At 41.2% G+C, this 26,199-nt stretch overlaps 1 protein-coding gene across 1 annotated transcript in view; it reads right to left on the reverse strand.

Moving 5' to 3' along the window:
* The window catches only part of LOC126268208 (serine palmitoyltransferase 1), a 103,781-nt gene extending 90,760 nt beyond the window's left edge, over positions 1-13,021 (reverse strand). Inside the window, exon 1 of the mRNA XM_049973836.1 lies at positions 12,454-13,021. Within this exon, the coding sequence (XP_049829793.1) occupies positions 12,454-12,540 (87 nt within the window). The 5' untranslated portion in view covers positions 12,541-13,021. The remainder of the gene's footprint in view (positions 1-12,453) is intronic.
* Between the last annotated feature and the right edge of the window lie 13,178 nt (positions 13,022-26,199).

A 26,199-nucleotide genomic window follows, 5' to 3' on the forward strand; every position in this document is an offset into this window, starting at 1 on the left:
ACATTCCTGCTACGTACAATCTGAGCATCATTCCTATAAGGTTGCGTACCCATATGGTAAATAGTTTTCTGTCTGCACAGGCACAAGTAGTGAAAGTTTAATTTTAACCACATCGTACAAGCAGAATTAAGTTCTTTTTGCGGCTGAAACTAGTACTGTAATCAATCCAAGCACACATACAGCAACTGAAGAAATGGTAAACAATGCACAAAATGTTCAGTTCTGCACATATAGAGGTATAACACCAAATATAAGTGTAAAACTTGGTGACGGAATAACAAATATGGTAGAAACTTCAAATTCTTAGTTGTCCATATTGATGAGTTTTTAAATAGGAAAAAGCACATTTTAAAACTCCTAAAACAACTTAGTTCAGCCACATTTGTACTTCAAATCACTGCAAATCTTGGGAAGAGACAAGTCAGTAAGCTGACATATTTAGCATATTTTCACTCTATAATGTTCTGGGGTAACTACTCATTAAGAAAGAAAGTCTTCATTGCTCAAAAATGTGCTGTAAGAACAATAACAAACAATGGAAAATCAAGGATGGAATGTAACTATATTCTGAGAAGGAAAGTTGCCATTCACCATATAGCGGAAATGCTGGAAACACACACACACACACACTCACACACACACACACACACACACACACACACACACACACACACACACACACACACACACACACACACACAAACAAAAAAAACATTTAAAGCTTTCGGCCAATGGCCTTTGTCAACAATAGAATAGACACACATACGTAAAAACATACACTCATGCAAATGCAACTCACACACACGACTACAGTCTCAGGCAACTGTGGTTTCAGTTTACTGAGACTGCAGTTGCATGTGTGAGTAGCTTGCATGTGTGTGTGTGTGTGTGTGTGTGTGTGTGTGTGTGTGTGTTTTTTACTGACAAAGGCCACTGGCCGAAAGCTTTAAATGTGAAAAGCTTTTTCTTGTGCCTATCTGAGACTCAGCATCTCCACTATATGGTGAGCAAGCAGCAATTTGCCTTCTCAGAATACTGTAAGAACAATATGTGGCACTTGACCATGATCATCTTGTAGACATCTGTTCAAGGAGATGGGCACTTTGACTACTGATTGACAGTATATTTATTTCATCTTGAAGTTAGTTGTAAATGGTCCACTGCATTTCAAAACGAACAATGCTGTACACAACAATTACTACACCAGAAGAAAAAATGGCATTCTTTATGTCACATTGAGGTTGTCTTTAGCACAAAAAGGGGAGCATAATGCTGAAACCAAAATTTTGATCACTTACCCTGTGATATAAAATGTCTGACAGAAATCAACATAAATTTCAAAAACAAACTGAAACAGTTTCTCCTTGATAACTCCTTCTATTCCATAGAAGAATTTCTATTAATGTAATGTGTAGAAGGTAGCGAGTAGGAATTAATAACTCACATCTGTATGTCTCTGTTTTCCTTAAAAAAATCTTAAATTACAAGCATGTAGCCATATTTACAAAATAATATCTGACGTGAATGAGAAATGACTTGTTCCACATCATCATGATTAATTGTGCAAATGAACCCTGGAACGTGAAGCTAACTTACTTCAGCACAGTTTCTTCCATCTGAACAATGTGGTTATAAAACTACATCTATTGCATTTGTTGTATATACAGAAGAGTACTGCACACTTTTCACAATGATGTATAAGAATGTGAGGTCAACACACTGGTTATTTCTCTGCTATGTGTTTGTGAAACTGATGTAACTGTTCCTTTGAAACAAGTACATGTGGTCAACAGCAAACATGATAAGAGTCAATTTAGTGTAATGACAATATAAAAATTCTGAGTGTATTAAATAATGGTTCACACTGTCACACCACAGGTCACAAGAATGCTATGCTATTGGGTAAAAAGTGCCCCGTTATTTAACTGTTAACCTACAATGTCATACTATATGACAGCAAAGAGTAAAAGCATACAAAACAATCCAGTATATAGCAGTTGCTGATAGTGGACAACAAACTGATTGTAGAGGTAAATGTAGTGACAAGGGACTGACCCAGGGTCTGTTGTCAAAATCTAGACACCCGCTACCATTCATGAGCTCAGCACTTAACGCCACACCAGCAACTCCACCCATTGCTGGGGCAGCAACTTTTGTTTCAAGATATTTCGACGGCACTTGTCAGGCCATGTATGTGACTTCAACTGCAACAAGACCTGCCTGAGTGTGAATAAAAGCTGTTCATGCAGCCAGGTTGGGATGCTGTCACAGCTGGGCTTTGAACTGGTGTATGCTGTGCATTGGCCAGTGCCGTAAGGCTGGTGAGGCCGCCACCCATTCCACTGCAAGCTGCTGCTACCACTGACAGTCGAACCAACGCCCTCCTAGTCACCGAGCTGTGGACACCTTGCATTTCCCATCTATTGCCTCAGCTGGACAGGACTCAGCCACCACACCAGCAGTATAACAACATAAAGCTGCTACATCTGATGCAGTATGGGCTAGTATGCCAATCATGCAAGGCTTTGGCACTACTAGGGCAGTAGCTATTAGCATCTTCTTGACACCTCTTCTCGCTAGTGTGTGGCACAAGACCAACGTCTGAACATGCCTGCGAAACACGGACATCCATTTCAAACTACTGTAACTTTTTGGAATGATAAATAGTTTACATGCCCACCATCTATGTCTTGCTGCAGGCACCTTCATTTTTAACAGATTTCCGTAGCTCTTGTCAACCCAACAAACCCACAATGCCCTTGTAGAAAAGACATTGCCATCCTTACAAACAATAAGAACAGCTCTTCCACCCCTCTGCAGTGGTCACTGCACCCAACCTGTGACATAAGTGTATTCAATTTCTTCACACAGTCGTAAGAGTGATCCCTTATCTCACCTTACTATTGAAACGACAATGTGACATCAACAGAATATGTAAGGAGTTGATAGTACTGTGTTTTATTGTAACTGAGAATTAGCTCTGAAACTGGGAACCCAGTACCTGATTTAATTAAGTACGTTATTTGTTTTTCATTCAGTTCCTCATCTGAATATGTAACAATTGAGTATATATGAACTGAATTAAATGCGTTAAATACAAATACAGAGATGGGCGCCTGCATCAACTTGGCTGGTTGGTTTGTGGGATTGGAGGGACCAGACTACAAGGGCCATTGGTCTCTTTTTCCACGAACTTTAAACACCCACAAAGAATAAAAACAAACAACGGAGACGACAAGGGACGACACAAGACAAGAAAGACACAGACAGAGACCAGACAAAAGGAATTAAAATCACACAGAGTGTGACAGTGGTTGGCCAGCCATGAAAACAAAAAAGGAAAAGCCAACCACCAAGAAACACACTAAAAACCACAATCTAAAACTGGAGGCCAAAGGCCAGACTCAACATAAAATAGGACACAAACCATTAGATTGAGCGATAAAAACCCCCTGCATGAATAAAACTCAAAACTAAGTCTGTCACAGCGGCGGTGCCCGATAAAAGTGCAGGGAGCATATCAGGCAGCGCAAACGTCTGCCTGAGCGTGGTTAAACACGGACAGGCCAACAAGATGTGGACCACTGTCAACACTGATCCACAGCGACAGAGAGGTGGGTCCTCACGGCGCAAGAGATGACTGTGCGTCAGCCAGGTGTGGCTAATGCATAGCCGGGAGAGAACAACTGAGTCCTTGTGGGAGGCTTGCAAGGAGAGGTGCCAGGATGCTGTTGACAGGGCTTGTCCGAAAAGCTCCAGTGGCGAGTCAAATCACGCCTTGACTATGCGAAGTTTGTTGGGTGAAGGCTGGGTGCGCCATTCATCACCCCAGGCACCGAGTACCTTCTGCGGCGAAACTGACTGGAGATCACACTCCAAAAGGTCTATCTCCAAGGCCGATGCACCGACAGCCTGTTTGGCCAGGGTGTCAACATGTTCATTACCCGGGATGCCGACATGACATGGGATCCACAGAAAAACGATGGAGCGGCCACAACGGGCAAGAGAATGGATTGAGTCCTGGATAGCCATCACCAGATGAGAGTGAGGAAAACAGTGGTCGATAGCTCACAAACTGCTCAGGGAGTCACTACAGATAACGAAGGACTCACCTGAGCAGGAGCGGATATGCTCTAGGGCGCGAGAGATGGCGACCAGCTCTGCAGTGAAAACACTGCAGCCAGCTGGCAACGAGCGTTGTTCATAATGATTCCCCAGAGTAAGAGCATAACCTATGCGACCAGCAACCATCGGTACAGACCACATCAGAGTCTCAAAATGCGGCAAGTATAGAAAGAAAACGGAGACGGAGGGCCTCAGGTGGGACTGAGTCCTTCGGTCCCTGTGCCAGATCGAGCCAAAGGCATGACCCTGACCGGGGCCGCCATTCCGGAAGATGGACAACCAAGTTGGGGAACAGCAGATGGTAACTAGGATGTCCAGGCAAGCTACAAACTTGTGCAGCATAAGCATTTGGTGGCGCCGGATCTGCACTGGAGGGACACCAGCCTCCACAAGGATGCTGTTGACAGGGCTTGTCCGAAAAGCTCCAGTGGCGAGTAAAATCCCGCTGTGAATGATGGGGTCAAGCAACCATAATGTGGAAGGTGCTGCCGAACTGTAAGTCACGCTACCATAATCTAGACGGGACTGAATTAAAGCCTGGTACAGCTGTAGAAGGGTAGATGGATCAGCACCCCAGCTGGTGTGACTCAAGCAACGAAGAGCGTTAAGATGCTGCCAGCACGTTTGTTTAAGCTGCTGAATATGAGGCAGCCAGGTCAACGGGGTATCAAAAACCAAACCCAAAAAAGCTATGCGTCTCCACCACAGCAAGAGGTTCGCCATCAAGGTAAAGCCATGGCTCAGGGTGAACACTGCGACGCCAGCAGAAATGCATAATGCGGGTCTTGGCAGCCGAAAACTGGAAGCCATGAGCTACAGCCCAAGACTGCACCTTGCAGCTGCAATGCCAGTGGAGTTATAGTATAGGCAGAAGTTGTCAGCATACAAGGAAGCTGAGACCGACGTTCCCACCGCTGCGGCAAGCCCATTAATTGCAATTAAAAAGAGGCAGACACTTAAGACAGATCCTTGCGGTACCCGATTCTCCTGAACTCAGGATGAACTATGAGAGGCCGCAACTTACACACGGAATGAGTGAAGCGACAGAAAATTTTGTATGAAAATCTGGAGCGGACCTCGAAGACCACACTCTTGAAGCATGGAGAGGATGTGATGTTGCCATGTTGTATTGTACGCCTTCCGCATGTCAAAAAAGACGGCGACCAGATGCTGACAGCGGGCAAAGGGAGTATGGATGGCAGACTCCAGGCACACCAGATTATCGGCAGCAGAGCAGCCCTTACGGAACCCACCCTGAGATGGAGCCAGAAGGCCCTGAGACTCAAGTAACCAACTCAACCTCCAGCTCACCATACATTCGAGCAACTTGCAAAGAAACTTGGTGAGGCTAATGGGGCAGTAGCTGTCCACCTCTGGGGGGTCTTCCCAGGTTTCAACATGGGGATTAGGATGCTTTCCTGCCATTGAGTCGGGAACTCACCCTCAACCCAAATACAGTTGAAAAGGTCTAGGAGGCATCGCTGGCAGTCTACCGAGAGGTGTTCGAGCATCTGACAGTGGATGCAATCTGGCCCAGGAGCCGTATCAGGGGCAAGCAGCTAGGGCATTTTGGAATTCCCACTCACTGAATGGAGCATTGTACAATTCCGGGTGGCGTGTGTGAAATGAAAGGCTCCAATGTTCCAACTGCTCTTTCAGGGAGCGGAAGGCCAGCGGGTTATTCGCAGAAGCAGAACTCCGAGCAAAATGCTCTGCTAAGTGGTTTGCAAATGTGTCAGAGTCAGTACAGATCGCTCCATTCAGTGAAAGCGCAGGTACACTGATGGGGGTCTGATAGCCACAGATTTTCCTAATCTTGGCCCAAACCTATGGTGGAGAGGTACAGAGGCCAATGGTGGAGACATACCTTTCCCAGCACTCCTGCTTGCATCGGCGAATGAGGCGGCAGGCTTGCACACAGAGCTGTTTAAAGGCGATGAGATGTTCCAATGACGGATGCCGCTTGTGACGCTGAAGGGCCTGCCTGCGATCTTTAAACGCCTCGGCGATTTCAGGCAACCACCAAGGCACAGTCTGCCACCAAGGGGACCCAGAAAACAGGGAATGGCAGATTCTGCAGCAGTAACGATACCGGTGGTGACCAAGTGAACCACCGCATCACTGGTGTAATTGGAAGGAGGCTTAATAGTGGCAATGGAGGTTAACAAGTCCCAATTAGCCTCATTCATAGCCCATCAACAGGGGCGCCCAGAAGAGTGACGCTGTGGCAGTGAAATGTGGGAAAGCACCACTATTTAAGAAAGAAAGGTCGAGCTGTGCCACACTTGCTCAATGACGCTGCCTCGGCCTGTTGCCACTGATCCACCCCACAGAGGGTTATGGGCTTTGAAGTTGCCCAGTAACAGAAAAGGTGGCGGCAATTAGGCTATCAGCACAGCCAGGACATGCTGCGGGACATCACCATCCAGTGGAAGATAGAGACTGCAGACAGTAACAGCCTGGGGCGTCCACACCCGAACAGTGACAGCCTCTAAAGGTGTTTGTAGAGGGACACTCTTGCTGTAAAGAGAGTGAAGGAGGTAGATGCAGATGTCACCAGATAACTTATCATAAGCTGCCCGGTTCTTATAATAAACCCGATAGCCATGGAGGGAAGGGGTTCGCATAGCTGAAAACCAAGTTTTCTGAAGAGCAACGCAGAGGAAAGGGTGAAGGCTGAGAAGTTGTCGGAGTTCAGCAAGATGGTAGAAAAATCCACTGCAGTTCCACTGGAGGATGACATTGTCCATGGCCGAGAAAGGTGTGAAGGGACTGAGAAGGCAGATTATGCCGCTGGGTCACCTGCTGGCACCGATTGGGTACCTGTGCGACTGACATCCATTGTGTCTGAGGGTCCGGCGAGATCTAGGTCCTCAGCGGATGCCGGAATCTCCACCTCGTCCTCAGAGGTGTAGGGAGCAGTGGGATGGGTGCCACTGCAAGGTCTGGATTCTTGGGTGCCTTCTTCTTTCTGTTTTTCTTGCTGTGCCTTCAGTGATACTGGCTGGGAGGGCTTCACTGTGTCTGTCTCTGGAACGGACGAGGACTGTGAAGCCCTACAACCAGCGACCTGTCGTTGCTTCAGCGACTAGCAGGTGTCCACTTTTCCACTGGTCAGAACCTGGGAAGCGAGGGACCCAAGAGACCCCTTCTGGCGAGAGGAGCCAAAGAAACCTTACGCTTCTCCAGCTAGGAAGTGGGGACTGATGTCCCTGATGGTTGGGGAGATGTTGCTCCTGAAGTAGGTGGAGCAGGTGCAGCAGGGACTGAAGTGCCCCCCACCATCAAGGAGCCAGGTGGAGTCTGACGAATCAGAGAGACAACTGTATGTGACATAACAGGAGATGGTAGAACCGCTGTCACAGTGGCGGCATAGGTAGATGTCGTAGGCACAGGAAGGAGTCTCTCATACTTCCGCTTAGCCTCAATGTGTAGGTCAGGCGGTCCAGGGCCCTATATACCATTATCTTTCGTTCTTTCTGTACAATCCTACAGTCCGGCGAGCAAGGGGAATGGTGTTCTCCATAGTTAACACAGATGGGAGGGGGGGCACACGGAGTATTGGGATGTGAAGGACGTCCACAATCTCGACACCTGACTACAGTAGTACATCGAGATGACATATGCCCAAACTTCCAGCATTTAAAACACCACATCGGAGGATGGATATCTGGCTTCACATCACAGCGGTAAACCATCACCTTGACCTTTTCGGGTAAGGCATCACCCTCTACGGCCAAGATGAGGGCACCCGTGGCTACATGATTATCCCTCGGACCCCAGTGGACGCACCGGATGAAATGAACATCTCGTCGTTCTAGGTTTGCGCGCAGTTCATCGTCTGACTGAAAAAGAAGATCCTGTGGAATATAATACCCTGGACCATGTTTAAAGTCTTATGAGGTGTGATGGTAACTAAAACATCCCCCAACATGTCACAAGCGAGTAACCTTCGCGACTGGGCAAAGGATGCTGTTTTGATCAAAACTGACACAGAGCGCATTTTTGACAAGCCCTCCACCTCCCCAAACATGTCCTCTAAATGCTCCACAAAAAAACTGAGGCTTTGTTGACATAAATTATTCGCCATCAACTCACATACAGACAAGGTACCAAGGTGAATAACCTTTGCTGCCTTCTATAGCCATGCGTTCCTCCCATGAAGTGGCCAGGGAGGGGAATGATCTCTGATCATATTTCCTGCCGTTGAGGTTAGACCTCGATCGCTTAGAGACTGCTGGTGGAGGCCCACGCTTCATTGCAGATCATCCGCCCTGATGCCACCCACTCCAACCAGGGGCTCTCCCCATGGGTGCCACCCAGCCACAGCAAAGACCACTTGGCAGGATGGCCTTTGCCGGGAGTGCTGATGCCCCAGGCAGACAGACATCTACCCCTCAGCATACACTGGGAGGTAGCAGCTCAAGTATCAGCAGTGCGATCCCTGTATAGTTACGGGGCTACCACCAAGAGGGTACATGACGACCCCACCACAATGGACTGGCTACGGTGCTGGATTTCGGGTGTCGAAAATCCATTTGTATCATGAGGGCGAAGATGGAAGTGCACAATGGAGAGAATGTATGCTACCTGGAATACACTGCAGCCGAAGTGGCCGGAAGCTCGGTGTAAGCCCAACTCCATGACAATATCGAGTGTGCTGGATCTTAGGGCAAGATGGATTTATGATGCACCACATAAGGTATCCTTCCCCATATGGTATGCACTAACAGAAAACTTTGAAAAATAGAGCTCAAACCCTTTAGGGGACCATCACATTAAGGCCAAAATGTTTGAGACTCTTTTTAGTCCCCCCTTACGACAGGCAGGAATACCGTGGGCCTATTCTTACCCTCGGACCCGCAGGGGGACCTGCATCAACTACACAAATATTTGTAATATAGCTCGGATAAGTTTATGCTGATGTTCATATGGTAGGAAAAAATATTTCTGCTTACCAAATGTGAAGAGAAACATATTGCTAGTAACTTCAGCACACAATTAAAAGCATTTATCTGTGAAGTTGCAAAAATGTGATGAGCAATGTTTACTGTTTATCAATTTCCAAATAATGCTACACTCCAAATGAATACTGTAAGACTTATGTAACATACACACCTAGCTGAGTATCTAGTATTACCCAACAGATATGCATTTATTCCAATCCTTTACTAATCCATCCTCTCCAACTCTTATCTCTGCCCACCTCCTACCCTCTCTAACTGTCCATATCCTCATTCCACTGTTTCAGTCCATCTGTGTTCTTCGCCCTCTGTACATCTCCTCCTTCCCTTGTCTCTACCTACCTACTCTCCTTCTATCTCCTCCTCACACCCTCTCTTTTGTCACTCTGCTCTTCTCCCTCTCTTTGTGCATCTCCCCCTCCCCCTCTCTGTCCATCTCCTCTTCCCCACTTCTCACTCCATGGTGTCACCCCTCTCCCAATATGAGGTTGCTGGTTCTTGCCCTTACAGTATTTCTTTCCTGACATTACGTAGTGGGGTTTAGGAGCAGATTTTCACCCATGGCTTTGCTTGCATACACACATATCACATGTATGTCACATACACTTAACATATTTGTACAAATAGTTAACCTGTATCTCCAGCGAATTTTGTCCTGCAGTTTTGTTTTCACACAGCTTAAGGTTTATAACGTCATACACCCTGAACTAATGCACAATGATATAATCTGGTAGGTACATTTAGTGGCAAATCGGGACACTGTCTGCAAAATGTTTTGCGAATAGAGTAAGTAGCAAAGAAGTCATAAATTTACAAATCATGCATTAGGTGGCAGTTTTTCACATAGGACCTATTTCTCTGTTTATGATGTCATGTCTCTGGAACTTTGGGTCATACAATGACATAATTTTGCAGTTGCATTCAGAGGTTCTTTGAACACTATCTGCAAAATGTGTCTTGAATACAGTTAGTACAAAAGAAAAATAAATGAAAACATCATGTCTTGATAAATTTTCTTTCCTTTCAGCATTTTGTGGGTACTATCAGTGAGAAATAGCTTGATAAAGGTTTAAAATTATGTGTAAAAAATTGCTCCAAGGCATTTAAGTGCTTTCATTCTCAAATACTCGATGAATAAATTCTGGATTTTGCAAGCCGTGGGTTACACTCCTTTTTCACCCTGATCCCAATGCTTTGATAGGTGGGTGGTTCTTACCGCAACAGCGATTCTTTCCAGAAAGTAAGTGATATGTGTACAAAGTTTGGTTGAAAGCACTCCTGTGGTTTAAGAGTTGTGGAAAACACACACACACACACACACACACACACACACACACACACACACACACACACACACACACACACGTGGTCCATTTTTATAATATTTATGGAGTCATGACGAAATCTGCTTGCAGACTAGATTTCCCACACACTTCCAACCAATTGCCCCATCAAGAGACAAGAATTAGCTGCAAATGAGCCCCCCCCCCTCCCACCCCCCCCCCCCCCAAAATAAATAGATAAAGTAGTGCATCTGAACTGAGGGAGAGAGATATTGGGGGGTCAAAAGGAAAAACAAGAAGGAAGAATAGGCCTAGGGCCTAATGTTCCAATGACAACAAGTTCATTAGAGATGGATGACAAGCTCAGCTAGATGGAAGGTGGGGAAGGAAATTGGCCATTCCCTTCAGAAGGAACCGCCCAGAAACTGGCTTAAGTATTTGAAGGAAACAGAAAATCTGCTTCTGAGAGATGAGAAAACAGAAAGGAGTTCAAATGGCTCTGAGCACTATGGGACTTAACATCTGTGGTCATCAGTCCCATAGAGCTTAGAACTACTTAAACCTAACTAACCTAAGGACATCACACACATCCATGTCCGAGGCAGGATTCAAACCTGCGACCGTTGCAGTCCCGCGGTTCCGGACTGAGCGCCTGAACTGCTAGACCACCACGGCCGGCAAACAGCAAGGAGTAAAATGAATGGCCATGCCTGAAGACTATAATGCATGGGGGAAGTCTGAAGGATGCTTTTACACAGCAGTGGCTATCAGACAGCAGCTGATTATGTTTTGTAACATTTTTTATCCATGCTACTATCTTCCTCAACTGATATGGCTTATTATCTACGTTACTGAGTTCTATCATTATTCTGGCAATATCTTCAATTTTTACTTAATTTATTCTTGAAGTATTGAGGCTCTTGGCATCTCTCAAAATCACCAAGGGCTATGAGATATAGTTTGCGATTAACTTAGAAAAAGGTATTTTATTGCATTCAAATTCCAAAAGTCTTTTTTCTTCATCTGCTCAGTTACATACTGTACATAGCCATTACAATGTGTACCCAGCATTTCAAATGGTCCATAGTTCCTAATCACTCCAAGTGACTATTCGTCCCCTTATATGAGTGTCCTGCAAGTCTGACTGGCATGCAGTGAGCCCTGATATAATTCCAGAGCAGATTTTCTCCGATCAAGGACTGGGTGTTCTGTTGTCCTCATCACCATTGCATCATCATTGACACACATGCCGTCCAATGTGGCATCAACTGAAAATACTTGCAACTCGGTGGCCAAACTTTCCCAGGTGGGGACTCCCAGCCATGAATGCCATACAATCATTTCATTTTTTCACTTTAGGTTACTGCCATTATGAGCAGAATTAATAGTAATCTGACAAGCATCTTAGTAGTGACACTGTTATTACTCTTGTTGTTATTGCAGTTATTAGGCTATTTTTTAACAAAACAATGATGTGGATAATAAACATTTAACAATTTTACTCTAATGCTATCAAGTCACTCCAGAAAATAGCAATTCTGCTAATTATGTATGAATGTTTGTATGTATAAGAGAGCAGGAGGGCCCTGATCTTCCCAGGTAAATAAATATTTTTTTTCTAATTTCTTCTTCCGTAAACATCACATATCTAACTATGTCATTTTAGACTTTGTTGGAAACTTTACTTTAAATGTGTATTTTCTTGTGCTCCATATCACGCAAACAAGCCTTGATAGTCCAGTGCCAGATTAAACATTATGACCACCGAGTAAAGACTCTACATAACGTACTCATAATCTGTTTTTTCCAAGAGCTGTAGGCCATAATATATATATGTTATGAGAAAAGTGACCAATTTCAGTTTACTATTTAGTGAAAAAGGGACCTAAAATATGTCACCGTAGAATAAGAAACTCATTCGTCGATAGTAAATCATATTTTAAATAGTAAGAACACGCACAATAAATGTAAACATAAAAATTCTTATAAGATTATCCAGATGTATTGTACAGTTCTGCCACCACAATAAGAACTAAAATTCACTTATGGATTATCTTGCAATGTTTGACAACAAGACTTACATTTAGGCCTTCAAACATAACAACAGGGAACCAGTTCTCCAGGTTTTTGACGCACAAGCATAACGAATCATCACTGTTCGTAGCCATCGTAACAACACACAAATTCAGTATCAATCACTTGACGACGCTAATACACCAGCCATCCACACTCACAACTACAACCACTTCTTGTTTTCACATCAAAAGGGCGTAACATGTCAAAGTCCCCATTACAAAGATATATTCTGTAGAGCTGCTGTCTTTAACTAAGCTTCCATAGGCAATGAAAACTTTCATATTCATACCTCCCCCCTTGTGCCGACCAATTGGTCAACACATACATCATACAGTCAGAAAGGCTAAAAACAGTTTAGCTTAGTCTCGCGTGATTTCCCCACTACCGCCCAACAGCTTCAACGTATGGTGGTTTCTCCATTTCTGAACCTACTTTCTACTAGCATGGTGCCCAACACAAAAAGTACTACTGTCACCTCAGCAAAAAGTGTCAGTATGCTAATCAAGAAGCATACCACGGGGGACTGTGATGTCGTCCGTACAGCCTAGTTTACACGACGACATTGGGTTGCGCCACTCGTTGCGTGGAATGAGTTGCACGCAAAAGGTTTCGTGGTATACACTTAAGTTCCGTCATTTTGTGGGCTCGTGAGTCGTGTCTAAAATGAAAGCTTTGGCAGGTGCACGTCGTCCGAGTTGTGGTGGAGTTAAAGCTGGTTGCGTGAAATCGCTGCATAAGAAAAATATAAGAAACCTGTTTCGATTCGTGACTGGACGAAGAAAAGACGTCAGCTCGGTTGCTCGGCATTCTTGCTGAGATAAATTGTAATGGAAGTCTCAAGAAGTTATTTTAATTACCTTAGAATGTCACCAGAACTGTTCACGTTTCTTCTAAATAGAGTTAATTTTGCTATAAGGAATAAAGATACTGTAATGCATGAAGCACTTGGCCAGAACTGAAATTACATATCACATTGCGTGGATTACAATTGAGAACACTCGACATGCTATAAGATGCGGTTTTAGTTGGCGATGACATTTTTTTCATTAACGCCAATAATTATTAACATTAATGATTATTAACATTAACAGCAGTAATTATTCGAACAGGCCGCATTAATAAGAGAATTGTTTGCAAACTACTGTCTTGAAGATAGATCTGGCAGTGGCAATATTTCAAAATTCAAACATACGTGAATGTTTAGCACTGCTGCGACGTTTTAAAAAGATGAATATTGAATAAAGAATGCAGCTTCTTGATTTGTGTAGCCTTCCCTCCTGTCAACTACATTCCATAAAAAAAAAAAAGAGTCGGCCAACTCAAACGATGGGATTTTAGTCTTGTAGACAGCATTTCCCCAGCTAGAATTACATTTGCTTGTATTTTTCTTAATTCTGTTGTATATGTGCTTCTAATTCAATAAATTTTGCCCTGCAGCTCAGATATGTTCAAACTTTGTGTGTTCTGATCGCACTTGAAGGTCCCATGAGCAGCAATATATTTCTTATTTTTGTAGTCAGCATCAATGAAATCCCACAAACACCTATGCAAAGCAAAGAAATCCAAAGAGCGAACATTGTACTCCGTCCTCACTGCATATTTCAGTTTGTCTCACTCTACGAGCACACATAACCTCAAAACTCATGCTACAAGTATCGCCAAAGTAGGATCACGCCGAAAGTGTCTAGTTTCACCGAAGAGTTGGGAAAACGAGCGGCGCGCATGCGCAGTGGCCGTTAGCGCAGTTGACTTCAACCTAGTGTCGTCGTATAAGCTAGGCTTACGTCTGGGTGCAATCGGTTACTAATACGATTCCATCTAGACGATAGTAGACAGGAAAACTATTGAAGGTTGATGGTTTTAAGGGCAGAGAGAGAAAAAATGCCACGGCAAACGCCATGGGAAAAAAACTGTGCGACAGTGGGACGGGTAGTGGAGCTGCAGGCAGATTAATGCCAGTAGCGACAGTTCGTGTGTCGGTGCTCGGATGTGTTAGTGGAGGGGTGTTAGCGTTGTAGCTGGACACCGATATCTCCTGGGCCAGCTGGAGTGTCAGCGTACCAATAAAGGTCTTAAGTAGTTTTTGTTTGTGAACTGTTGACATTAAGCCAGGTTCCCATAGGCACTAAATACTTACAAATGTATCCCCCCAACACTACCCTTACATACAAGTTAACGCTTCCACGTGCCGAAATTGGAAACACTACTTACCTGACTTTCAAGAAGGTGACAAGTGAAGTTATTCATGCCATAGTTAATATGGCTGTGCAGCTTTTAGCCAAAGAGCTTATAGTGAATTTGACAAAAAGGACCAGCAAATGTACTGCTCAGAAATGGATATCTCGAATAAATTGTTTGGAGACATCCAACATGCTAATAAGAGAGCTATCTGCCGAAGACGACATTTCGTTCGGAAAACATTTTAGGATGAGTGAAATCAATTTTGGATCTACCATGTAGGAAAAGATAGATTGCTACTTACTGGAAAGATGACATGTTAAGTTACAGACAGGCACTTAACGTTATAAACCCTTTAAAAAACTCACAGTCAATACTGGATGCGATTATTTGTGACTAGGAGAATAAGAACTCTTCAGAAAATTTGGACTCTTTATTGCCTAGTAGCTAATAACTTTCTCTTTTGTGTGACATAAGGTTAAAATATACGAAAGATAAATCCAGTAAATACAACAGACAAGCAAGACAGTACACATTTCTTCAGTTCGTAGGTCCCAGCATTTTTTCTCTAATCTTACTACAGCTTTACATGGCATGCTTCCCCTTGTTAAAGAATCTATTACCTTATCAAAGTTTGTCAAACGTTTCGCTACAAGAAAAATCAAAATGTCTTTGCCTGGTCTGAAAAAGCTGTTAATATGAAGAGTACCAACGACTGGTGTGGTTTCTCTATGTTATTGTGTCTATTTTGTCACTGTATCCTAGATAAAACAAAATAAGCCTTCCTAATATTGAAGCAACAGTAACACACGCCAAAAAAGACCTATGGCCATCTTTATGTGCCTCATTTACATCAATTACATGACAGAATATAATTCAGGAAGTAGCAATCTCATGAGATCGGAAAGTAGATTAGCAGTATGAATTTTTTAATATAAATTTGGAATCGTCAAATTTTTCCATATAGTTGTGTGATGTTTCTTCTCCCTCCTCGTTCTAACAAACAATCTTGTCATCACTAATTCTGTAACTATTCCTGCCATTGTCGAAACTTATTCCCTGGGTAACTTCACTGACCCTGCCAGAATCACCATTTCAGTTATCTCCGTTTTCCACGCAATTCCAAGAATAGAGCTTAGATGACTGCTAACCGGGGGCCGTGCAACTGGTCCTTAAGTCGTCAACACATGGAACGAGGTAGCTAAAGTTGACATGGACGTGCACGAGAAATCCCACGTCACGAGACACAGTGCTGTCACGAGACACAGCGCCGTCGGCACACGTAATGAGCAAGTTAACTTTATTTCGCACACTCAGCTTTCTCTAGCGGCAATTGTTGAATTTTTTTGCTGGACGAATCATTAGCTGTTCGCTTGGCGAGCGAAGCACGCATAGTAAAAGGTGAAAATAAATCAAACTGAATTAGATTTGTTGGCCTTGTTGTCTATTGTGGAAGATGAGCAGAAAAAAACCTGCATAATTTTATGGACACGTCGCTGCATTCGGCTGCATGGTAATGGTAGAGAAACAATTCATATGTTGCACAATGATCAGAGGTACATGCCTGCAGTAGTTGTTCAACAATACAAAATTTGTCAGACATTTTGGAATGTATTGGATACAGTTAAAATATAGCGTCAACCTTCAGGTTTCAATTAAATAATTACATTTTTCTCGAACTTTTATAGAATTACTGCTCTTCTGTAACTTACTTTAAAACTTACATTTCAACACTCATAGTCTCTTCAGAACTTCACCAGAATGGATGAGGACATTTTTCAAAGTTACTGAGTATAATTATCAATGACATTTGCCACCAATGTACGAATATGAGAGAATCAATGAAACCGGGAGATAGGTAAGTATCTCCTACTTAAATGCTCATTGGTAGCAACAAGGTCCTGTGTGTGATGTTATTATGTTTATCCTTATTTTGGTGGACACTGGCAGTCACTTTAAGATCTTTGGCGACTGGAAAAACATTCCAGTCTCCCGATTACACAACAAAAATAGCGCCAAATACATTGTCAAAAATCTTCCCAGAAACACTGCAGGCAGTTCTTAATAATTTGTAAAAGAAGTGCACAAAGGTAATGTGTACCTCATACATACATTACTTACTCACTAACTGGTCATGGTGATCTTATTATCTAGTTTTGTGTACTGCAGGAAGCGTAATGTATTTATTATTTATTTACATTTCATGGTCTTTATTAGCCAATTTTATACAAAATATTTTTTCAGTTTCCAGTCAGCCCAGTACTTCTTTATTCTCTCGGCTCTCATCCTTCTTTCTTCATCGGAAATCACCCTTCCTATTGTCTGTTTGTTGATTCTCGTTTGCAGTTTGGTTTGTTTGTTTGTGAGTGTCCTGATTATGTCAGTTTTGTTTCTTAGATCTTCAAATGTAATTTGTAGCTCATTCATATCCTCCTTGATTTCTGTAATCCACTTAATGTTGCACTTACTATTAAAGAATTTTTCTATTATTCTCCTGATGGTCCTGTTCTCTGGAGTTCAGATTAGATGTCCAAAAACTGAAATGCGTTTCTTCCTGATTGTACCGATTACTGGTTTTATTTCCTTGTAGACTGTTTCATTTGTAGCTACTCTCTAGTGTCCATGTTTCTGTTACGACTTGTTGATGCACATTCTGTTGAGTCTTGTATTTTGAGTATTTTGTTTATTTGTGCAGTGTTAGTTGTTTTGAAGATGGTTTCACATGTGTATGTTATTTTGGTTGAATAATTGTTTTGCAGTGTTTTAATTTTGTTGCTACTGACAAAGGTTCTTGGTGATATATTGTGCTCTAGTCAATTTGTTTAATCTGTTATGTCATGCTGGCTTTTCATTGAGGTTATATGTTATGACTTCTCCCAAATATTTAAATTTATCTACAATTTTCATTTCTTGGTTTCCTATGACAATTTTGTTTATAAATTTTGGGTCAGTTAACATGATGACTGTTTTTTCAAAGGATATTCCAAGACCAGTTTTCTCTACTATTTCCTGTAGTGAGATAACTTGTTGTTTGGTTTCCTGAATACTGTTGGACAAGAGAGCAAGGTCATCAGAAACCTTAGACTATTTAAACTTATGTTGTCTTTGGGTCTCCAATTTGGATGTTTTTGGGTTAATCGTGTACTATTCCCTCATTATGTATACTAAAGCACAGTTGAACAGGAGGGGAGCCAAGAAATTTCCTTGTCTTAAACCTGTTTTTATGATGAATGGCTCAGAGAGTTCCTGCCTTAACTTGACTTTTGATATAGTATTGGTTAAGGTGAGTTCTATCAATTTGATTAATTTTGTGTGGATCCCAAAATATCTTAAGACTTTAAAATTGAAGGTCTATGGATACAGTCATATGCTTTTTTAAAGTCCACGAAGGTTATCACATGAGGTGCATTTCGTTTCTTATAATATGCTTCGCCAAGGTCTGAAGGCTCCTTGGTATTCACCTAATTCTTCCTCTAGTTGCTCTTTGAGACTTGTATGGGATTCTGGAGAAAATCTTGTATGTGCAGTCTAAGAGAGAGATACCGCTGTAATTATCTGGGTTGCTTTTATCTCCTTTCTTGTGGAGTGGGTGAATTACGGCTGTGGTCCAATGTCTGAGAAACTTTCCTGCTGTCCAGGTTTTTATTAGGGATATGTGTAAGGATGTTCAAACTGTATCACTGGCATATTTCTACATTTCTGGAATAATTTGATCTTCCCTGCATGCCTTATAATTTTTCATCTCTCTGAGTACCATTTCCACCTCTTGGATTGTTGGAGGATTTATGACGTGGATTCTTGATGTGTATGTCTGTATTAATTGCTGGAAGTTCCTGGGGTTCCTCACAATTCAAAAGTTTGCTAAATGCTTTTGTCATGATTTCGGCATTTTCCTTGTCATGCTGTACCTCTTTCCATCTTTCCTTTTCAGCATTAAGGTGTCAGGGGCAAATTTTTGTAATTGTCTTCCAAACATTTTGTAAATGTCTCTGGAATTCGTTTCATGGTAATTTTCTTCTGTTGAGTCGATTAGATCTTTCTGTGTTTTTCTCTTGGGTTGCCTGATAATTTTTCCTCGTATTTTTTAGGTTGGTTGCATTTTCTTCTGTTTTGTGTGTTTGAAATTTTAACCATGATGATGTCTTTCTTCATGAATTTTGTCACATTCTGAGTTCCACCAGAAATGTCTCTTATGTGGGTTCAATGGGGCTAAAGTTTCTGCTGGTTGCCTGAGAATTTGAACCAGTTCTTCTAAATTATCAGTCAGTTTTATGTTTTGTTTGACTTCTCTATATTTATCATTTCTAATTAACTGGTGGGGATCTAAGTTTCTCTTTCGTTTATTGCATTTTGGTTTCTTTTTTAGTGGGGTGAACATAATTTTGATTTTGAAAATGTAATGATCTGTAATATATATTAGTATATAGTGCTGTCCAATTTTGTTGGTAACCATGTCTGTGTATTTATTTACTTATATATTGCGATCATCAATCTGTAACATAGTATCTGTCAGCATAGTACAATGAAAGATAACTAAAACGTATGTACACTCAGAATATGTAACTATATTTTCCTGAGGGTAGTACAGCTGGTCAGCTGTGGCCCTGCTGGTGGAATAATCCCAGAATTTGCTTGAAATGATTTAAGAAAACCTACATCAGGATGGCTGGACAGGACTTATTCCATTCTCTCACATATGAAACCAGTGTCTTAATAACTGCACTGCAACATTGTACTGGTCCCTTTGTACAACATTTTTCAATAATACACACTTTGTACCAGATAATGTATAATGTGAGTAGTGATTTACCACTTCATGCTCTATAGACATATGTCCCCCTCTTCCCACAAGGCAGTTCTACAGTAGCAGCTTGCAACACTACATTCTGTATTTTTCTGCATAGACCAGCGGTCTGTAATGCATACCGCTAAGCTGTACAAGAACTATTATTCATCTTGAAGCAGGTTGACATAGACTGCATATTTTGGAAAGGAGTGATAGCTTTAAAGTGAAAGACTTTCATGAACGATAACATTATGTTTTATTTTGCTATTACATAGAACAACTGTTCTTAATAGACTGCTTCATTTCACATGGTGAAAACTACTTCTTGTGGACTGTTTTGCTAAGTTATTTAAAAATTAACATTTTAAATTACTCACCTCGATTATAAGATGGGACTTTATAAGATTTTCACTAAAGATGTTAATGGACAATGTAAATATTTTGTTTCAGATTCCAAACATAGCTAATGAATGCAAACAAGTAGCACATTCACTTATTTTAATGCGGCAGATCTCACATTGTATAGGTGCAGTTGATAGTAAAAAGGTTCCATTCCAGGCACTGAGACCAACAGGAGCCTACTTCACAGCACAGCACTGTGCTCCTAACATTCGGTGAAACAAATTACAGTTTCCTACATACCAACATTGGTGCCAATGGTAGAATTAATGAAGAGGCAGTTTTTATACAAAGGAAACTGTCAGACATGTTCTAGAGCGATAACACGAATGTGTCACCTCCTGAGAATGTGAAGAGTTTTTGTGGGCCTGACCTGCCATACATATTTGTAACAGATGACGCATTTGCTCTCAAACTGTATATGATGGAAACCTATCCAGAAAGAGGGTTGTCAAAAGACCAAAGGGTGTTTAAATAATTACATTAAGTAGAGTCTGAAGATTTGCAGGGAATGCTTTTGGTATAATATCCAATGAATCTGGTATTCTGCTAAACCCCATTCGTTTAGCTTCAAATAAGATTGTCACAATGATAAGAACTTGTTGTGCTCCGTACAATTTTATCATGAAACAGAATCTGAGGTGGTATGTTCCAGGAGACACGCATAACACAGCTGTGAATTCTGAGGTGGAAGGGGTTCCAAGACAATGATAAGAACTTGTTGTGCTCCGTACAATTTTATCATGAAACAGAATCTGAGGTGGTATGTTCCAGGAGACACGCATAACACAGCTGTGAATTCTGGGGTGGAAGGGGTTCCAAGACAACACTGCAAGCATGCAACTGCAGATGCTTTGAAAGCCAGAAATGACTTCAAGATGTATTTCAACTCCATAGGTGCTGTCCCTTGGCAAGAAGGGTCCATTGATTCTGGGAGGTGGTGACTAATGTAGAACTTTAACAAACAGTACTGACTTCTATGTGATATATTTTTGTACAGATTTGGATGTGATAATAATTCACATATTCTATACCTGTTATATAACAAACAAATTTTTTGTAAACCCTTCAATGTTTCTATTCTGCATTTTGCATTCAATATGTGTTGTATACATAAACTGTAATCAACAACCTAACATACTTTCCCAAGTATAATACGCATCACAAAAGTTGATTTTGTTAGCACTGGAAAAATTTTACAGTTTTCCTTAACAGTAAAGATTTACAGCAGTTGCTATGAGAAACAGATGATGCTGTAAATACTGCCTATGTTATTTTCATGCTGTCAAGGAAAATATTTGGAAAGAGATGTGGCCGACCTTTAGCTGTCTAGCACTTGTGCTTATCACTCACAGTTCTAGAGAAGGGTGAATATAAATAGCTATTATATCATAGGTTGTAGGGTCCCTCTAGCACAAAAAGGGTGTGCACTATGCTGCCACAAAAATTTAGTAAATTACCCAGTGGTCTAATATGTCTGACAAACAGCAAAGTAAAATTTGAAAACTAAAGTTTCTCCTTAACTTCTCTTCTGTAGAAGAATTTCTACAGTATGTGAAACATGATGGGTAGGAATTACTAACATATGTATGTATGTACAGATGTAACTTTCTAAATCTTCAGCATGTAGCCACATTTAAAAGTGAATTTGCAAAGTGTGCACAAAATGACTTGTTCTAAATCATTACAGTTTATCATGAAAATGATCCATGGAACATTAAACTATCAACAGAATATAGACTGCTGTATGGTTGAGTTGCCTGACAATCCCATGACAAAGTTTTAATTCTTCCATGATTGTGACAATTTGATCTGAATTTGAAGCCAATTAGAGGCCTAAAAATTTTCTCATCATTTTTTACTTTATTATAATGAGTTTATTTTTGTTTTATTATGTACTTGATTATAAGTCATTTACAGTTATACTTGCTGATAACACATTAATAATTCTGTTGCTACTGGTTACAAAGATGAAAAAACTGGATGTTAGACATTGCCTCTAGGTATTGATTTTACTCACATTCAATGTAAAATATTGTGGTTGAACGCTACAGTAACCACTTATGTCTTCAAATTAATTTATCTGTAAAACCTATACTCACTGACATTCCTCTAATAAACTGGCAACTAAAAAAATTAACCTATTTGGCTTTTAAAATGTACACTATAAGTGGGAGTTTTGGTGCAAATACACACAAATCTTAGAGCCATATATCATTTAAGTTTTGAAGTGATTTACCTATCAAAATACAGTCAGCAGTACTGTTGCACACAAATCATGCAGCTATCATATTTCATTTGGTCCCATAGTTATGGTATACAAATTATACAACATTTCTGAGATTGGTTTACCATGTATTGCTTTAAGGATTATAGTGCAGCTCACACCAATGATGGGCAAATTCAAGAAAGTATGGTATGACTTGACACAGCTGTACCTATAAATGATGATCAAAATATGACAACATCTATGCCATACCACGCAGTTCTTATGATTGACAAGATTTAAAGTGATTTGCCAGCTCAAAGGTACATTACTACTGCTGACAGTTATTTTGATAAGCCAGGTATCATATGGATACACTGATATCTAAGGAGGTAATAAGGAATTTGTGTATTTCCATGAAATAATAAAAAACAGCACACAAAATTCACACATTTACTGATTGATTACCACATCATAAACAAGTTTCGCAAGTGGCTAAGTATTTAACAAATATAGCAACATCATAACTGGTATTGGACTGCAGTCTGTAAGCAATCAACTAAAGTGCACTATACAGTGTTTTACAAAAAGGTATGGCCAAAGTTTCAGGAAACATTCCTCACACACAAAGAAAGAAAATACGTTATGTGGACATGTGCCCGGAAACTCGTAATTCCCATGTTAGAGCTCATTTTATTACTTCTCTCCAAATCACATTAATCATTGAATGGAAGCACACAGCAACAGAACATACCAGCGTGACTTCAAACACTTTGTTACAGGAAATGTTAAAAATGTCCTCCGTTAGCGAGGGTACATGCATCCACTCTCCGTCGCATGGAATCACTGATGCGCTGATGCAGCCCTGGAGAATGGCGTATTGTATCACAGCCGTCCACAATACGAGCACGAAGAGTATCTACATTTGGTACCGGGGGTGTGTAGACAAGAGCGTTCAAACGTCCCTATAAATGAAATTCAAGAGGGTTGAGGTCAGAAGAACGTGGAGGCCATGGAATTGGTCCGCCTCTACCAATCCATCGGTCACCGAATCTGTTGTTGTCAAGTGTACGAACACTTCGACTGAAATGTGCAGGAGCTCCATCGTGCATGAACCACATGTTGCGTCGTACTTGTAAAGGCACATGTTCTAGCAGCACATCTAGAGTATCCCGTATGAAATCATGATAACATGCTCCATTGAGCGTAGGTGGAAGAACATGGGGCCTAATCAAGACATCACCAACAATGCCTGCCCAACCGGTCACAGAAAATCTGTGTTGATGACATGATTGCAGAATTGCGTGTGGATTCTCGTCAGCCCACACATGTTGATTGTGAAAATTTACAGTTTGATCACGATGGAATGAAGCCTCATCCGTAAAGAGAACATTTGCACTGAAATGAGGATTGACACATTGTTGAATGAACCATTCGCAGAAGTGTACCCGTGGAGGCCAATCAGCTGCTGATAGTGCCTGCACACGCTGCACATGGTACGGAAACAACTTGTTCTCCCGTAGCACTCTCCATACAGTGACGTGGTCAACGTTACCTTGTACAGCAGCAACTTCTCTGACGCTGACATAAGGGTTATAGTCAACTGCAAGGAGAATTGCCTCGTCCATTTCAGATGTCCTCGTCGTTCTAGGTCTTCCCCAGTCGCGAGTCATAGGCTGGAATGTTCCGTGCTCCCTAAGACGCCGATCAATTGCTTCGAACGTCTTCCTGTCGGGACACCTTCGTTCTGGAAATCTGTCTCGATACAAACGTACCGCGCCACGGCGATTTCCCCGTGCTAATCCATACATCAAATGGGCATCTGCCAACTCCGCATTTGTAAACATTGCACTGACTGCAAAACCACGTTCGTGATGAACACTAACCTGTTGATGCTACGTACTGATGAGCTTGATGCTAGTACTGTAGAGCAATGAGCCGCATGTCAACACAAGCACCGAAGTCAGCATTACCTTCCTTCAAGTGGGCCAACTGGCGGTGAATCGAGGAAGTACAGTACATACTACAAAACTAAAATGAGCTCTAACATGGAAATTAAGCGTTTCCGGACACATGTCCACACAACATCTTTTCTTTATTTGTGTGTGAGGAACGTTTCCTGAAAGTTTGGCCGTACCTTTTTGTAACACTCTGTATAATCTCATTCAGTTTTCTTTATTTTTCCTGATGCAGCATTCTGCCTTACACTCGTCGTTGCTGGTGGCATGATTTTAACTACAATCTCCATTTCTTCTGCAAAGTCAATATCATTATTCCACTATTTGTAGAAGATCCCACAGAATCGTTTTCATTAGAACTTTCATTTATCTGAAATATGCAAAACAATGACTTAGATAAAAGTATTCAGGTTCGCATGTTATTATCGTATAAACAAAAATTACTTTTTATAAGCATGTGAGAATAAATGCACACTTGTAACAGTAAATAGTAGTAGTAGTAGTAGTAGTAGTACTTGCTCAGCAGATGCAAAAAATGGACTTGGATGGGTTACATAGCGTATGTTGCCAAAGAACATCAAAATCGGATTTAAAAAAAATATGGAGATATAAAGTCCAAATTAAGATTACTAATGAAGTCATCTGTGCACTCTTTCTGCTGGTAAATATTGAATCCAACCAATTAACAACAGTACACTTAACATGAAAAAAGGAGAACCATGCATACTTACAAATGAAATACAGAGACAGACAGTAGAAGTGAAAAACGAAGTCTTCAGTCTTACACAAGTGCAGATTAAATGTAAAGATGAAATTTCTCGAGAAAGTAATACTCCCATCCTCACTAGTGCACTCTGTTTGAATTAAAATCACAAAATGTTTCACTTACATCTTATGTATGATGCTAGTATGTAAGTACACACTCCGTGTAACCATCATGCTACTGGCAGAACAGCAAACAACTGGTACACAGTATGCTAGACATTTATTTCAAAAGGCCATACATAGTCGGCAATTTGAATATAACGACAAAATTAAGCGGAAAATATTTCTAAACAGTTATCAGCGGACATCATAATACTTAACAGTGGGACAAAGTCGGTTTTAAGTAAATGCACAAACATGGAAACTGTAACTGTGCTGTGCTGATGGGGTGGATTAAGGTAAAGATGTTGCCACGCTATTTCGTGGTATGTAACGTTCGTCCAGAGATTCCAGATTGTAGAAATACCACACAGCTGGCACACACACCTGAAAATTATTTGAAACGATTTAAGAATGTGCTGCACTTTGTTTTTTGGTAACAGTGTACAGTAAAATACCAGTACATACTTAAGTTATTAATAAACCAATAGATGAATAGTGAATACCTAAGTCATCTGCTCTTGTTGAATTCTCACATTCTCTTTTCTCTTTCTGTTTTCTACATTATACATTTCACACATGTTATAAAATTTTGTTTGACACTCTTTTGGGCTGCTCAGTTAAGGTCTAACATCCTTCACAGCAGGAATAATTGCGTGGGAGATCTTCTGTACCACAATGTTTGTTTTAATAATTCCTTCTTTTTACATTGTATAGACATTGTTCTTTCATTGCTTGAATCAAAACAAACATTTGTTCCTTCAACCACGCCATAGCCATGTTGCAACCAAATGAAGTCTGAACTTAGTGGGAACAATCTGTATGTGACGAAAATAGCATGCTTGCTTCTTATTGGCCCTACTTTTAGAGGCAAGTGGCCAAAACATCACAGATCTTATTTTATATTTCTCATGACGCAATGGCTTCTCAACGTAAAATAGCAGTAAGTGATATCAAAAACTCCACATCAAGATTATCAGTTTCGTTCTGTGTGCTGATGGCTTTGGAGGTATAGCGATCTGGCAAAAATTTCATTTTCTAGAATACACCAAGAAGATAATATGTAATCTTTCTTACCTGTTACTCCTGTTAGTCGTTTATTTCCACACTGCCAGTATGAATGTATGGATTTCGCTACTGATTATAATAACACTTATCATTCTCACACCTAATCAACAGCAGCAACAGCGATTGGCATTCACCCACTCGGATTTATTTGGCTCAGTTCATATAACTCCATCCATTTCGTCTGCGGCAAAGTTTTTGTTTCTAGATACGACAGGGATTCCCATGGCAGAGACATCACATAAGCTTTGCACGGATTTAAGAATCAAGTTATGATTTGTTCAGAAATCAACTT

Source organism: Schistocerca gregaria, chromosome 4 (assembly GCF_023897955.1).
Source record: "Schistocerca gregaria isolate iqSchGreg1 chromosome 4, iqSchGreg1.2, whole genome shotgun sequence".
Classification (NCBI taxonomy): Eukaryota; Metazoa; Arthropoda; class Insecta; order Orthoptera; family Acrididae; genus Schistocerca; species Schistocerca gregaria.